Genomic DNA, 16935 nt, shown 5'->3' on the forward strand with positions numbered 1-16935 from the left:
CTCCTGCCCACTCTTAGGGGCACTTTGCACACTACGATATCACAGCTGCGGTGTCGGTGGGGGTCAAATCGAAAGTGACGCACATCCGGCGTCGCAGTCGATATCAGCGTGTGTAAATCGTTTTGGATACGATTAAGGAGCGCAAAAGCGTCGTAATCGTATCATCGGTGTAGCGTCGGTCATTTCCATAATTTCGGAAGGACCGATCTTATGATGTTGTTCCTCGTTCCAGCGGCATTACACATCGCTGTGTGTGAAGCCGCAGGAGCGTGGAACATCTCCTTACCTGCGTCCCGCGGCTCACGCCAGCTATGCAGAGGGAAGGAGGTGGGCGGGATGTTTACGTCCCGCTCATCTCCGCCCCTCCACTTCTATCGGCCGCCTGCCGTGCGATGTCGCTGTGACGCTGCACGACCCGCCCCCTTAGTAAGGAGGCGGGTCGCCAGCCAGAGCGACGTCGCAGGGCAGGTGAGGGCATGTGAAGCTGGCGTTGCGATAATGTTCACTACGGCAGCTATAACACAATATCGTATGTGCGATGGTGGCGGGGACTATCGCGCTCGGCACCACTACCATCGGCTTGCAGTGTCGTAGTGCAAAGTGCCCCTAAGGCTACGCACCCACGATCAGTGTTTGCAGCGTTTTGGATGCAGAGTGTTTTCACTGCATCCAAAACGTTGCGTTGTACAGTACAATCACAGTGTATGGGATTTATAAGAAATCTCCTGCCCATTATCAGTGTACGGCCCGCAGCGAAAACTGACCTACAGTGCGGCTTTCCGAGCCACAGAATGTCAATTCTTTTCTACGGAGTCAACAAGCGTCCATTCTCCCTAGGGAGAACACAAGCGAGAATCCACAGCACCCCGAAACCTGACCGTGGGCACAAGCAGCTGCGGTCTTCTGCGGAGGAGACTCGTGGCCCCACAGGTCAGGACCCGCTGAGTCCAGGATGCAGCGGGTCTCGATTGTGAGCACATACCCTAAGCAGGTGTAGGATACGCACCTTGTATATTCTGACCAGCCAGTGCTCGGTGGTGTAGGCTTCCTCCAAGACGTCCAGCTCAAAGTCTTTGTTTCCAATTTCAGCATTTCTCACGCGGTCGTAACCGGGAGGTCGTTCTGGAAAAAAACAAACAATGATTTAGCCTGGTTAAGCCCACACGAGCCCGGCACCGGGACACACTCGGGTCGGAAGCCATTGACGAGCGGCAGAACACCATTTCTTCCCATGACGATACTTACTGGCTTCTGTGTAAACTTGTCCAAATCGGTAGTAGCACATCTTATACATAAGGCAATTGAGAAGAACTGGGGAGCCCTCCCTGTCCACCCGAAACTCCCCAGTAGGGGTGTAGTAATCGTGCTCCTTTATGTGTTTACCGGTGTCCGTGCTGCCACCGATCCTCACCATCCACAAAAACTTGTTAATATCTGAAAATAAGGAAAATATATATATTAAATATAAAATCAATAACACAGAAAGTAATACACGATCACTCTGGCTGCTGCAAAACTACAACTCCCAATATGCACCGACAGCATCTGGTCAGGGTATGCTGGGAGTTGTAGTGCTGAAGGCTGATGACCCAGGGGAAGGACATGGCTTACCATCTGACGAATATCCGGTCAGGCCGCCAAATATCACAAGGACATAACTAACATCCAGCTCTCTCATAATCTCATAGGCTTTCTCCTCGGTGGACGCCATGGCCTGGGAAGAGAGGGGCAGGTCAGAAGTGTATCCCCCAATATAGACACGTGGACCCCATATCAGGTGCCTGTTGTGTCCCCCAATAATGTATAGACACGTGGACCCCATAGCAGGTGTGTGTTGTATCCCCCCCATATTGTATGTTCTAATGACACAGAAGCCAATATCAGGTACTTGTTATTATGTCCCCGAATAATGTATAGACACGTAGACCCCATATCAGGTACTTGTGTCCCCCAATAATGTATAGACACGTGGACCCCACATCAGGTGCTTGTTGTATCCCCTAATAATGTATAAACACGTGGACCCCATATCAGGTGCTTGTTGTATCCCCCAATAAAGTATAGACACGTGGACCCCATATTAGGTTCTTGTTGTATCCCCTCCATATTGTATGTTCTATAGACACGTTAATGATGTATAGACACGTGTACCCCGTATCAGGTGCTGTTTGCAATGGTTAGAAAGCGACATGATGGGGATCTCTGCACACTGATCACTCGTACAAGTGCAGACCAGGCAGACTGCAATGTCAGACCATGCTGGGAGTTGTAGTATTGCAGAGAAGTACAGGCTCATTCACACCTAAAGCCACAAGGGGGCGCTAGAAGACAGCATTGCACAACGGTCACAATCCCCGAGGACGTTCCTGCATCACATGATTTCATGAATGTAGAGTAAGCCTCGCGCCCGTCTTCAGACTGCGTCTTACCTGGCCCACCCTGGAGATGTGTGTGTTATTCCAGGTGTTATTGTCCACCAGGATGGTTCGGTTGGCCATGGCCGTTATCTGGTAGCCATAATCCCACCATGACATCACCTTGGCATCCTGGAAATGGTAAAAAAAAAAGGACAATGTGTCCAGATTTACACCTCGTCTAATGTCACAATTCTAAATCCTACTTATTAAGGAGTTCTCCGCTTTTATAGAAAAATCGGATTAATAATTCTGGGTACGGTGTGGTACGGGGCGGGCGATGTTTCAGTTTTGTACTGGTGGTGTGGTGCTGGCGACCAATGGAGCACGTCCAGGCTGTGTTATCACTCATGTACCTTGGGATGAGGCACCATGCTGCCTTACAAAATGGGAAACTGCCATGCCAAGAGAGAACGGACAGGGATAGACAAGAGTTTGCAGAATTACCGTATTTTTTGGTTTATACGACGCACCCCAAATTTAGAGAAAAAAAATGGGGGGGGGGAGATCAGTCTTATAATCCGATGGTGTTGTACTGGGGTGGGGGGAGAGAAGGTGGTAGTGGTGGAGCGAGGTCACAGGAGGCAGGGGCTGTGGCAGAGCAGGGTGATACTGTGGCGGTGCAGGTGGTGTCCCGGATGCTGTCCCAGGAACTGTCGACAGTGCAGGCTTCAAAGAAATGGCGCCCAGACTCTGTCGGCGCAAATTGCACGGCTCAATGACAAGCTGAGATCTCATCTGCACACGCACCACTTTTGAGCGCCATTTTCCTTAAGTCCGCTGCTGGTAGATCAATGGGCCAGAAGCACCGACTCCGGGCGCTATTATTTGAACCCCTCACCGCCAGCAGCACAGCCGCCGCAGACCTAGCACAGCGCCTGCAGAACAGCCCAGCCGCCGCCCCGGCTCAGCCCAGCCCAGCCCAACCCAGCCGCCGCCCCGGCTCAGCCCAGCCCAGCCCAACCCAGCCACCGCCCCGGCTCAGCCCAGCCCAACCCAGCCCAACCCAGCCGCCGCCCCGGCCCCAGCCCAGCCCAGCCGCCGCCCCGGCCCCAGCTCAGCATTGCCCGTCTGCTGCTAATCCTCTCCACCAACCTGTGGTAAGCTATATTCAGATTACGACGAAACTCCCCCCCCACCCCCACTCCCTTTCCTCCCAAATTTTTGGGAGGAAAAGTACATGTTCTAATGTCATAATACGGTATCTCCATCTCTTGATAATGCATTAAGGAATAAGTAAACTTTCAGCAGTTTTTTTTTTTTTTATTTTGCAGCTTTTTAATTTCCTGCAGATCGCTGGAGACCCCCACCAGTCACTGGAGACCCCCCCCACCAGTCGCTGGAGACCCCCCCCACCAGTCGCTGGAGACCCCTGCAGCAGTCGAGATGTGATTTTGCAGCCTTCTCCTATGCCCGTGCTCGGTCGCGCAGACTCACCTCGGGGGTGTTGTGCCTCAGCCAGTAATAAGCCTCTCTGAAATCATCGAAGATGATGCGGCTCCCGTCTCCGCCGCGGGCAGACAGCACAATGGAGGGGGAGGAATAGGCCTCGCTGGTGACCCAGGTGGAGTGGAATGTGTACGTGACCAGGAAGAAAGCCATGACCATGATCATCCCGCTGGCGACCTGTGACCGAAAACGAGGTGGTCAGAAGATTTTACAGAACAATCACCTGAATAATGCTGCAATATCACAAGAGGACGGACGGACTGACAATCTCACCTCGTTTTTAATGGGGTAGGTGGAATCCTGCTGCTTCTTTGTCTTTTTATCTGGACGGCTTATATCAAGATTCTTCATGTAGGTGGATAATACCTGAGATACCCCGATACCAGACAGAATACACATGACGGGGGCCAAGACCAGCATCAGACGCACCTTTAAGAAGGAACAGAGGCCGGATTAAAGGGACTCATGCCGGGCCGGGGTGTCCTGACTAGTCCTGCAAATGACCAATCTGTTACTCCAGGGGATGTTCTCACATGGCGAGGACTTTGCTGCAAATCTGCACCAAAATGCCCCGTGCTACATAGACTATGCTGCGGACGTCACCCCACTACATCACAAAGCATCGCGGAGGACGAGGACGTGCAGCTTTTCTGCATGCGTCGGAGCATGCTACTATTTTGCAGATTTTTGCACATGTACAGGGTTTTGTACACCACATTCTCTCTACTATGGTGCCGTAATCTGCTGCAGAAAACCTGGGATGTGTGAACACGGACTAATCCTGGCCGACACCACCTACTGGACTACGTACCATGACAGCGGAGAAGTACATGCTGGTGACTCCGTACATGATGATGAAGATTCTGGCATCAGACAGGTTGCTGAAGCAGTAATACAGACCAACTGCAGGACGACACAAAGGACGACATGGAGAACGTGAACATTATTGCAGTTATTGATCTCATTCACTTACAGGCTTTGTAACATCTGGAGCATTCACACTGTAGTGCTGTAAAGGGATTCTGGATCCCCGAATACCCCCTGTGACTGGTAAAGGGGATTTCCAGGACCTTTAGGTCATCAATATTACATCAGTGAGGGTCCGAAACCCAGCGATCCTACAGATCAGCCATGTGCAGGTCCAGCTGAGGCTGGATGTATTCTGTGTATGGATCTGGAACATGACAGCTCCATGCACCGGCCGTTCTCAGCAGCTCGGCTACTTTTGAAGTCAATGGGAGCAGAGCTGCAGTACTGAGAATGACCACTACACGGCGCATGGAGCGTTTTTTTTCCAGCTCATATACAGTGTCCATCCAGCCTCATCTGCAGACATCCGATCAGTGGAGGTGCTCGACGTTGGACCCCCATCATCAGCAAGTCTTGGAAAATCCATTTAGGCTGTTCCTGCATGGAAATACCTGCCCATATGCTCTTTTGGGGTATATTGGTGTAAAGTCAGTGTTTAGGACACCTCTGCTATGAGCCAGAATAGAGAAGTGCTACCTCGCTGGAGAATACCCGTGCACTATACACTAAGCTGTAACGCAGCAGCCGTTGTCCACACCCTAACCCAGCTGAGATGTCGATGCTGGACTCGAGGGCTGGGGCATCGCCGTGTGACACAACCAATTCATTCCTATGGGGTTCATTTTTAAAAGCAGGAGATAATCGATAATTTGATATAAAATGAAGCATCACCGGACCTGGGAACATGAAGACAAGCAGCTGCAGATCAAAGTAGTAGGAGGACCAAGTGGTCGGCTGGTGCTCAGAGACGGACGCAATGATAGGAATGTTGTTCTTGGCATAAGAAGGATCCAGGAGGGAATAGAAGCGGCCGGTCCACGGGGAGATTTTTCCTGGGGAAATAAAAGGAAAAGTCAAATGTCCAAAGTAAAACACAAAGACGTTATCGATACCGCCACAAAAGTTAGGCTAAAACGAGACGACACGTTTGTCACAGCGCTATGTGCGGTATAGTAAGTGTGCACTCGTGGCTGCACAATACTCATCCCCACACCTCCTCGTGTGCTGAGCACCAGCAATGGCAGAAGATCGAGCCCAGCCTTTACCTGTCAGCATAAGTACAGCCCCCACAGTCAGCAGGATGAAGCCCACCAAGGAGATGACGCTCCGGAAGAGGATCTCAAACTGCTGGGGGTTCAGCTTACTCCGCAGATAGTCCACGAAGGCGTGGATCTGACACAGGCCGAACACTCCTAAGGCCGCCATGTGCTCGGAGGACAGGACAGGCTGCGTGCGACACAAGCGTGGGAGTGAAGAGAACTGATGCACCTTGTAAAGTGGGAAACACAGGAGGCGCCGAGGACTTGGGGGTCATTACCTGGAACCCCACGAAGGAGATCTGCATGGACAAGATGGTGCCTAAACAATACACAGTGCAATAGGCCACGTAGATGCGATGGGAGAAGCGTCCGGTCAGCATCAAGACAAGGACATGAAGAGGGATAAGATTGATCAGAAAGACATAACCTCCCCAGGACGACACCTGCGCACAAGCAGAAGGGCTTAGAAGAAAGAACAAAACCGGACAACCATTCATTTACAAAAAGTCATCCCTTTAACACCAGGTGGCGCTGCTGACAGTCAGTGTTCAGTTCTAATGACTATTCTAGGGCACTGTCAGCAGCGCCGCCGCTGGATTAATAACAACAATGACTATCGGAGCAGGACATGGTATATTCGTGTGTGAGCCGCTCAGTGCTGTATACTCACCATGTAGAAATAGGCGAGCGCGCACATGGCTGCCCAGTAGATGGAGCCCGTCTTCACCGCCTTGATCCACATGTAATAAGTCAGCAGCATGCAGAAGATGGCGATACCTGCGATCAGGGGAGAAGTCGCAATTACGTCAGATACACGCAGGACGGGGCGCACTCCGAGACCACCGCCGTCTCCACTCACCTTCATTATCGTACGACCCGGCCACAGAACGGGAGATGTATCCCGGGACCACTGCAATCATGGCCGCGGCTAACAGCCCAGCACCGGCGTCCTGCGGGGAGAAGGCCAGACACATCCAATTACTGAAATGCTCCAAGGACCCTTCATTATGAGTCACATAATTTTATTGTAAAATGGAAAGTTCTGCAGCATAATAATAATAATCCTCGCAATTCAATTATTCCATACTGATAAAACGTCAGCTTGCTGTCAGTGACTGGAAACGCACTCTGCATATCCGAAGGCTTGAATCCATCCGGATTGTGCCAGACATGGAGCAAGTTCAGGAAAGCAAAATTTCTGTCCATGTCAAAAGAAAAAAAAAAAAAAAAAAATGGCAGTGTGCACCAGACGTGGCCGTGTTAATTGTCCCTCGGAGCAGGTAGCTCGGGTGCCGGCTGACCGGAGAGTTTATATGTCTAAGACCGGAGTCACATTTGTGAGTCTCGCATCACATCACCCGGCACGGCCGCTCTCCGGACAGTATCGTCTCTGCTGCATAGAAATATATGCAGCCGACCCGCTCCTGTCAGACTGTGTGGCCGTGCCGGGTGATGCGATGCGAGTGTGCGAGTCACTCGCAAGTGTAACTCTAGCCTAAGTCAACTTAGCCGGATACAAATCCGCAGGGGGTTAGAAGGACAGCGCCGATACACTAACAGACAGTGCCGCCGTGTCAGCGGGACAAGATCAGAAACGCTCATTGCCTATGAGCAGAAACAAAAAGGTTTCCATTCACTGACAGCAAGCAGAAGCTTTAAAAACAGAAAGAAAAAAAAAATTAAAGTTTTCAAACTTTTACATTATCATTACATATAAAAAAAAAAAAAAAAAAATCTGATGTGAAAGGGGGGTACTTACTTTCAGCTCTTTGGTCAGGTGGTAAGTGACAATAGTGGTGAAGGAGGAGAAGAGAGGGGCGAGGAACACGCATACATTCCTGATGTCGATGGTGACGTGAAAAAAGTGCAGGATGTGGTAGAAGGCGGCTGATGTGATCATCAAACCTAGGGGAGAAGAGAAGATTCCCAATGGGCACAGAGTCTCCACAACATCGAGCACGTGACGGGTAACGCTGGGGACATGTACACGTATGACTGCAGATAAATCCACGCGTGTCACATGGACAGAGACGCTGCAGAATTAACATTTCCACTACGCCAAGATGCAACTTGTTAAATTTGCTTTTTTTTTCGCTGGTCCTGTATTACCCTGAACAGGGAAAAATCACATGGAAAATCTGCAGCCTGAGCCTCAACCCGCCACTGAAGCCGCCGCTGGCCTTCACAAGTCCAGGTGCTGCTTCATAGCGGTGCAGCTACCCTCAACCTTGCAAATTTGGGACATCTGTGCTGCACGGCTTAGGAGAAATAGGCCGGGGCTACTCAGTGACTTTGGCCACGACGCAGGTCACAAAGCAAGAGGCAAAAATCCAATGCTGTTCTTTGCAACCCTGTTCTCTTGCACTGTGCAGAGGTGAAGTGGCAAAAGACAACGTTTGGCACCAGAAAATCGAGGAAACATTTCAGCACATCCAATCCAGGATAGATAAACTATATTTTCTCTAGTCCCTTCCACGACAGCATAGGAGGTTGTCTCTCCACGCCCTAATTGGGACAGGAAGCACAAGAGGTTAAAAGGACCCTCCCACCTCCCATAGCCAGTGTCTTTCCAGTCCCCATGGGGCATGGTGAGGTTTTATTTTTCTCCTATGCTGTGGTGGCCGGCGAACTACAGTATATATTTTTTTTTTCTCCCCTACCTTAAGCCGGGCAGTATCGGTCGGGCCTTCGCCGCTCCTCCCCTACTGTTCCCTCACGCTGTGGGGGACCGCTGCTCCAGCCTTCCGGAGCTCCTCTGGGGTGATGCAGGCTGTGTAGCTCCCCGGCCGGCGTCCTCCCTGAGCCGCCGGCCGCTTCCTGCATGCACGCTGCTGGGTGATTCGGAAGTGCTACCGCGGGCGGGACTTCCGGTTTGGGCACTTCCAGTCGCGGAGGCAGCGTGGAGGACACGCCGACGCTTCCACAGTCTGTCAGGGACCGGATGCAGGAGGCGGGGAACGTTCCCTGTTACTGGGGGGGGGGGCAGGCCCTTCTGCATAAGGGCTGCCTTGAAGACTTCAGAGTCACGGTAAGGATTTCTGCTGTGCTCCCTGCCATGTCTTCCCCTGCAGCTGCATCTGCAGAGCCCAGTGTTCCCCCTGCCACAGTAAGTACGGAGGGGGGTGGTCCCTCATGCATAGGTCTCAGGCTGGTATTTATGGCTCTTTCTGGTCTGTGTTTTCCAGGAGGACAAGGCCACTAAGAAATTTGACAAATGTGAAAAGTCAGAGAGATCTGAGAGGTCCGATAAGCCGGATAAGCCTGACCGCTATGAACGCACCGAAAAGATTAAAAAGTGTCCAGTTTGTGTAAAAAAGCTCCCTGCAGTCTGGGATAAGAAGCTTTGCCAACAGTGTACGGACCAGATTATTAGGGCTGAACAGCCGTCCCTAGTAGACGAGCTGCGGTCCATGATGAAGCAGGAGATTCAGGCCTCACTAGCCTCCCTCCCTGCTCCTGGCCTCTCTTCCCCAAAGAAAAGGAAACTCCAGTCGGCCCCGTCTGATCATGAGGATGCTGATTCCGCCTCGGAGGGTCCCGATGAAGGCTCTTCCTCCGGGAGGTCTGACCAGTCCTTCCTTTTTCCCTCAGAAGATTTGGGGGATCTTATTGGGGCGGTTCGGAGCACTATGGGGTTAGAGGAAGTGCAGTCTCGTCCCTCAATCCAGGATGAAATGTTTGCTGGCCTGAAAACCGTCAAACAATTAGGGTTTCCGGTTCATGCCAATATTCTGGATATTGTCTCTCAGGAATGGGAATTTCCTGAGAAGCGTTTCCGGAGTGACCCCAGGCGCCGGTTTCCTCTGGAGACTTCTGGGTTGCATTGGGAGGTCCCCAAAGTAGATGTATAGGTGGCCAGGGTAGCTAAACAAACGGCGCTTCCCCTTGAGGATACTTCCCAGCTTAGAGATCAGATGGATAGGAGGGTCGAGGGTCTCATGAAGCGATCCTGGGAGACATCGTCTTCTACCATTCTGGCCAACATTGCCTCCACTTGTGTCTCCCGGTCCCTACTTAGGTGGCTAGACCAGTTGGAGGCTCATATTTCCCAGGGTACCCCTCGGGATGAGTTGCTGGACTCCCTTTCCTTACTTAGGAAGGCTACCAGTTTTTGGCGGATACCTCGGTGGAATCAGTCCGCCTGGCTACCAGGACCTCGGTTCTATCTAACTCTGCCAGACGTGCCCTCTGGCTTAAGGCCTGGAGTGGAGACTCCACCTCCAAAATGAGACTTTGCTCCCTTCCGTTTAAGGGGATTTGGTGTTTGGGCCTGCCCTGGATGATATTCTGGACAAGGCGAATGATCGTAAGGCCTTGCCTGATCCTAGACCCCCCCAGGAAGCGATCCTTTCGTCCCTCGATGCCTCGGGCCTCCCAGCCCAGAGGGAAAGGGAAGGCGGGCCGGTGGAGCTATCCTAAGGGTAGAGGGAGAAACATCCTCATCCCTCCCCATCAACAACGTCCTCAGCAGGACAAACAGTGACTCGGCTCGGGTGGGGGGACGACTCTCGGCGTTTCTTCCCCAGTGGCGGTCCATCACCTCCTGCCAATGGGTTCTGAAGATAGTCTCAGAGGGTCTCTTAATAGAATTCATCTCCCCCCCCCCCCCTCTTCCGGGTCTCAGAGTCACGGCTCTGGCGTCACAGGGTTCCCAGGCTTTACTATACGCAAAGATTCAGGAGCTATTGCACTCGGGGGTCGTTTCCCCAGTCCAGAGTAAGGAAGAAGGGATAGGCCACTACTCCCGTCTCTTCCTTGTCAGAAAGCCGTCTGGCGACGTCCGGATTATCATCAATCTACGGCGTCTCAACCGGCAGGTCAGGTACCGGCGGTTCAAGATGGAGTCCGTGAAATCGACTATTCCCCTGATAGGTCTGCACCACCAGATGGCCTCCATAGATCTGAAGGACGCCTACTTCCATGTGCCCATCCATCCGTGTCACAGGCAATACCTCAAGTTTACTGTTCTACACGGGGAGGAAGTGCTTCATTTCCAATTCAATGTACTTCCCTTCGGGATCTCCTCGGCTCCAAGGATCTTTTCAAAGATCATGGCAGAGGTGGTCGCCTTCATACGATTGCAGGGTATCTGTCTGGTTCCATATTTGGACGACTTTCTTCTCGTGGCTCCCTCCGCTCAGACCCTCCGGAGCCATGTGGAGAAGTCTTTAGGCATCCTTCGGTCCTTGGGATGTATCCCCAATCTCAAGAAATCACAGTTGCACCCCTCCTCCACTCTGCAGTTTCTCGGAGTGCTGCTAGACTCCAACAGGCAGGCATCTTTTCTCCCGGAGGGCCACAGGGTGGCCCTGCTAGCCAAAATCTCAAAGCTTCGCCGTCAGGCTCGCCCGACCCTTCGAGCGGCTATGTCGGCTCTGGGCTCTATGACGTCCTGCATTCCCTCAGTCAGGTGGGCTCAGGCCCACTCTCGGTGTCTACAGGATCATATCCTGGCGCATTGGGACAGATTCCCGTCCTCCCTGAACAGACGGTTTCGGCTTTCGGGGACCGTCTCCTCATCCCTTCTCTGGTGGCTGCGCCCCACCAACCTGAAGGTGGGGGTTGCCTGGACTCAGACGCCCCTGGTTACACTAACAACCGATGCCAGCCTGCGGGGATGGGGTGCTATGGTGGCAGACTCCCCATTTCAGGGGGTCTGGAGTCCTTATGTCAGCTCCCAATCCTCCAATTACCAGGAGCTCAGGGCAGTCAGGGAAGCCCTCCTTGCGGCTCAGGATCTCGTCCGGGACTCTCACGTCCTGGTCTACTCGGACAATGTCACCACAGTGGCACATCTCCGCCATCAGGGCAGTACACGATCAGGCGCCCTGAAGTCTGTGTCCTCCCGGATCTTCCACTGGGCAGAAAGGTCCCTGCTATCCCTTTCTGCAGTCCATCTAATGGGATTACTAAACCTTCAGGCAGATTTCCTGAGTCGTCGGGATGTTCACCCAAGGGAATGGAGTCTGGATCAAGCGGTGTTCTACTCTCTGGTGGCAAGGTGGGGTACTCCAGAGGTGGACCTCTTTGCTTCGGCAGAAAATCGCAAGGTCGCAACATTTTTCTCCCTGAACCCTCGGGACAAGGCATTGGGGGTGGACGCCTTCTGCCACAATTGGTCCTTTTGCCTCGCCTACGCTTTCCCCCCACTTCCTCTTCTCGCACGGACACTGAGGAAGATCAGAGACGACGGAGCCACAACTATCCTGGTAGCCCCTATGTGGCCTCGGAGGAGTTGGTACAGCCTGATCCTGACGCTCGGGATCGACGGACCGGTCCTCCTGGGTTCAGACCCCAGTTTACTGTCACAGGGTCCGATTTTCCATCCGGACCCCCAGAAACTCAAATTGGCTGCCTGGCTTCTGAGGCCCGGGCGCTGAAGGCCCAGGGACTTTCTGACAAGGTCGTGGCTACTCTACAGAAGAACCGTAAACCTGTGACTAATAGTATTTACAACAAAATCTGGAAGAGATTTTCCTCATGGTGTGGTTCCCGGCCTCCTGACCCGCTCCGGCCTAACGTTGCACAGATTCTAGACTTCCTCCAGAGTGGATTGGACCTAGGCCTTCGGCCTAGCACCCTGAAGGTACAGGTCTCGGCACTCAGTGCAGTCTTTGACACGGCTCTGGCAGATCATCGCTGGATCCGCCGTTTCTTTGTGTCCGCTAGTAGGCTCTGTCCGCGTCAGAGGGTCCTGACGCCTCGCTGGGATCTCAATGTTGTCCTTACCGGACTATCTCAGTCACCCTTTGAGCCGCTGTCCTCCTGTAACATCCGTTCTCTTTCTCACAAGACTGCCTTTCTCGTGGCTATTACGTCTGCTCGTAGAGTCGGGGAACTTCAAGCATTGTCTATTCGGGAGCCTTACCTGACCGTCAGAGATGACAGCATTGTCTTTCAGCTGGACCCTTCCTTCCTTCCCAAAGTGGTTTCGGATTTTCCCCGTTCTCAGTCCATCATCCTGCCTTCCTTCTGTCAGCATCCTAGGACTCCGGGTGAGGAAGTGTTCCATTCTTTGGACGTTCGTCGGACAGTGTTGCACTACCTGGAGGTTACTGCACCTTGGCGTCTTGATCATAACCTATTCATCCAGCCCTTTGGTCGAAATAAAAGCAGGAAGGTGGCTAAGAGTACCGTCGCCAACTGGATTGTGCGGGCCATTAGAGACGCCTACCTCGCTCAGCATCTTTCTCCGCCTACCGGATTTACGGCGCACTCCACCAGGGCTACCTCTGCCTCCTGGGCTGAACAGGCCGGGGCTTCTCCTGAGCAGATCTGCAAGGCGGCTACGTGGTCTTCCCTCCATACTTTCACGAAGCATTATCGTTTGGATCTGGATTCCAACAGGGATTTGGCTTTTGGCAGGAAGGTCCTGCAGGCTGTGGTCCCCCCCTAGGTATCAATTCGTTGGTATTCCTCCTATGCTGTCGTGGAAGGGACTAGAGAAATAAGAATTATTCTTACCGTTAATTCGGTTTCTAGGACCTTCCACGACAGCAGGTAATTCCCTCCTGTATCCTCGATATTCCCGGATGTGTTTGTACTTCTCATATGCTATGGGTTCTTTGTAAGACACTGGCTATGGGAGGTGGGAGGGTCCTTTTAACCTCTTGTGCTTCGTGTCCCAATTAGGGCGTGGAGAGACAACCTCCTATGCTGTCGTGGAAGGTCCTAGAAACCGAATTAACGGTAAGAATAATTCTTAGATTACAAAAAGATGTTTAAAATAACGTCAGGAACTAACGCGTTTCTGGTGTACATAGGAATTCCTATGACTAAGGGTGTCTACGAACGCCAGAAACGCGTCAGGTTCTATTCCTATGACTAAGGGCGCCTACGAAAGCCAGAAACGCGTCAGGTTCTATTCCTATGACTAAGGGCGCCTACGAACACCTGAAACGCGTCAGGTTCTATTCCTATGACTACGGGCGTCTACGAACGCCAGAAACGCGTCAGGTTCTATTCCTATGACTACGGGCGTCTACGAACGCCAGAAACGCGTCAGGTTCTATTCCTATGACTACGGGCGTCTACGAACGCCAGAAACGCGTCAGGTTCTATTCCTATGACTACGGGCGTCTACGTACGCCAGAAACGCGTCAGGTTCTATTCCTATGACTACGGGCGTCTACGTACGCCAGAAACGCGTCAGGTTCTATTCCTATGACTACGGGCGTCTACGTACGCCAGAAACGCGTCAGGTTCTATTCCTATGACTACGGGCGTCTACGTACGCCAGAAACGCGTCAGGTTCTATTCCTATGACTACGGGCGTCTACGAACGCCAGAAACGCGTCAGGTTCTATTCCTATGACTACGGGCGTCTACGAACGCCAGAAACGCGTCAGGTTCTATTCCTATGACTACGGGCGTCTACGAACGCCAGAAACGCGTCAGGTTCTATTCCTATGACTACGGGCGTCTACGTACACCAGAAACGCGTCAGGTTCTATTCCTATGACTACGGGCGTCTACGTACACCAGAAATGCGTCAATTCCTGAAGGTTTTTTTTTTTTAAAACATGTTTTGTAATAAAAAAGTTTTTTTCTATCCTGGATTGGATGTAGTTAAATTTTTCCTCTATTTTATGCTTCGCTGCAGCTTTGACGGCACCCACCATAGACGGCACCCACCAAAGACGGCACACACCATAGACGCCACCCACCATAGACGCACCACATGTTTGATGCATTCGAGTGCAGAGCCTCCTCCCTCCTATATATTTGGCATCGTGGCCACAGTCACTGTGCAGCCCCAGCCCAAAGCAACAACTGTTCAGTGTAATATATACCTGGATAGATGGTTCCCCCTATAATTCTTCCCAGCGGATACCATGCTCGGTCATCAAACCAATTATGGAACTTATAAAACCCTTCTTCCGCCAGGAACCGGGTGGTCCGGTAGTTGAAATACCTGGAAGGAGAAAAAAAAACGCAAGTCAATCTTGTATGCAGCTTTGGATGTGAGCGGAGACCGTCCATTATTGCTCGTCACAAGGGCTGTGATGATGATGATGATGATGGTCTGGTGCTCGCTATGCAGGAGATTGTGTACAGTCACAAGTGTAAAGATTCACCCCTCCCCTCCAGGAGGAGATATAAAATCCAAAAACGTGCAGGACCCTGGCAGTCCGTGGCCATCAGACCAAACCCTGCGAGCCTCCTCCTCCTCCTACCTGCGTCACACTGCGATGTTGGCACCGGGGGGCGCCGGGGATTACACAGGTAGGAGGTTGCAGGGATCTGATCAGTCACTGGATCAGGTTCCCTTCAATATTTTGCTTCAACGAGACAGAAATAGACAAGGACCTGCAGAATATTGAATGCAGCTCTGGGAGTGACTAGATCAGAGCCCCCTGTCGTTAGCACATTAAATCCAGACGGTGCCTGTAAAATAGCGGTTCAGAAGGTGCGGCCTCGCGGTAATGAGGACACTCCCATAATTAGAGCACAAGGCCACAATTAAAAGGACTCTGGGTGTGGGAGAAGCAGCAGCATCATCACCATCATCATCATCACCATCATCATCTCCTCCTCCTCCTCCTCCAGGCAGGTCCGCACAGTAACCAGTATGTCCGGTCGCACTGCCTTGTGCGCGGCGGTAATAACCCAGAACTTACGGATCAAACTCGTGGATGACACTTTCAAATCTCAAGACTGAGAATAACCTGGTGGAAAAAGCTGCGGAGAGAAGAGAGCAAACATTACTACAGAGAGGAGGGCGCGGGGGCTGGGAGGGCGGAGGACAGGAGCACTCACAGAGGATGGCGGCCATGGACAGGATGAGGAGTTTGAGAAGAGTGTCCTGCTTCTCGTAGGACAGCCGCAAGAATCCCAACCGAGTCATCTTCACATGTAGGGAGGGGACACACAACACTCAGACACCTGGAAAACAAGAAAAAGCACTATAACCAGAGGCCTGTGCCGAACCACACGGCCCAGCGAAGAGTCCAGACCCCGCGCCAAACCACACGGCCCAGCGAAGAGTCCAGACCCCGCGCCGAACCACACGGCCCAGCGAAGAGTCCAGACCCCGCGCCGAACCACACGGCCCAGCGAAGAGTCCAGACCCCGCGCCGAACCACACGGCCCAGCGAAGAGTCCAGACCCCGCGCCGAACCACACGGCCCAGCGAAGAGTCCAGACCCCGCGCCGAACCACACGGCCCAGCGAAGAGTCCAGACCCCGCGCCGAACCACACGGCCCAGCGAAGAGTCCAGACCCCGCGCCGAACCACACGGCCCAGCGAAGAGTCCAGACCCCGCGCCGAACCACACGGCCCAGCGAAGAGTCCAGACCCCGCACCGAACCACACCGCCCAGCGAAGAGTCCAGACCCCGCGCCGAACCACACCGCCCAGCGAAGATTCCAGACCTCGCGCCGAACCACACGGCCCAGCGAAGATTCCAGGCCCCGCGCCGAACCACACCGCCCAGCGAAGATTCCACACCCCGCGCCGAACCACACGGCCCAGCGAAGAGTCTACACCCCGCGCCGAACCACACCGCCCAGCGAAGAGTCTACACCCCGCGCCGAACCACACGGCCCAGCGAAGATTCCAGACCCCGCGCTGAACCACACGGCCCAGCGAAGATTCCAGACCCCGCGCCGAACCACACGGCCCAGCGAAGAACATGTCAATCCTGGAATGCTCTGCACTGCTGTGACAATCCGCTCCTTCTCCAGTTAGGTACTGATTATGAGACAGGTTACCGTCAAGAGTTATCCAATGGAGGAAGCAAAGTCCCCAGCAGCACAGAGTACTTCAGGAGAGGAGTGCACGGATATCTTGGAACGTCACAGATACTTATATTGTGGTAAGAGCAGCACAGAGTATTTCAGGAGATAAGTGGTCTGATCTCAGGAAGGTCAGGGCATGGAGCGGAGCACTGGACATAAAGCATGCCCGGCTCTCACATCCTCACGTTCTGATAATGGCTGCACTTAGCAGAGGCTTTAACCTGGAACAGCCGATGTAGAGGATAAAATGGGAAATCCTGACC

At 52.8% G+C, this 16935-nt stretch overlaps 1 protein-coding gene across 1 annotated transcript in view; it reads right to left on the reverse strand.

Annotated features, from left to right (window-relative positions):
- STT3A (STT3 oligosaccharyltransferase complex catalytic subunit A) overlaps window positions 1–16935 on the reverse strand; it is a 32593-nt gene that overhangs the window by 879 nt on the left and 14779 nt on the right. Inside the window, exons 2-17 of the mRNA XM_075329103.1 lie at window positions 15692–15817; window positions 15553–15613; window positions 14725–14846; window positions 7692–7837; window positions 6792–6882; window positions 6603–6709; window positions 6211–6375; window positions 5939–6119; window positions 5570–5725; window positions 4675–4766; window positions 4137–4292; window positions 3852–4040; window positions 2430–2546; window positions 1612–1714; window positions 1246–1434; window positions 1007–1122 (exon numbers count right to left, since the gene is read on the reverse strand). Of these exons, the coding sequence (XP_075185218.1) occupies window positions 1007–1122; window positions 1246–1434; window positions 1612–1714; window positions 2430–2546; window positions 3852–4040; window positions 4137–4292; window positions 4675–4766; window positions 5570–5725; window positions 5939–6119; window positions 6211–6375; window positions 6603–6709; window positions 6792–6882; window positions 7692–7837; window positions 14725–14846; window positions 15553–15613; window positions 15692–15779 (2079 nt within the window). The 5' untranslated portion in view covers window positions 15780–15817. The remainder of the gene's footprint in view (window positions 1–1006; window positions 1123–1245; window positions 1435–1611; window positions 1715–2429; window positions 2547–3851; window positions 4041–4136; window positions 4293–4674; window positions 4767–5569; window positions 5726–5938; window positions 6120–6210; window positions 6376–6602; window positions 6710–6791; window positions 6883–7691; window positions 7838–14724; window positions 14847–15552; window positions 15614–15691; window positions 15818–16935) is intronic.

This window comes from Anomaloglossus baeobatrachus, chromosome 11 (assembly GCF_048569485.1).
Source record: "Anomaloglossus baeobatrachus isolate aAnoBae1 chromosome 11, aAnoBae1.hap1, whole genome shotgun sequence".
Classification (NCBI taxonomy): domain Eukaryota; kingdom Metazoa; phylum Chordata; class Amphibia; order Anura; family Aromobatidae; genus Anomaloglossus; species Anomaloglossus baeobatrachus.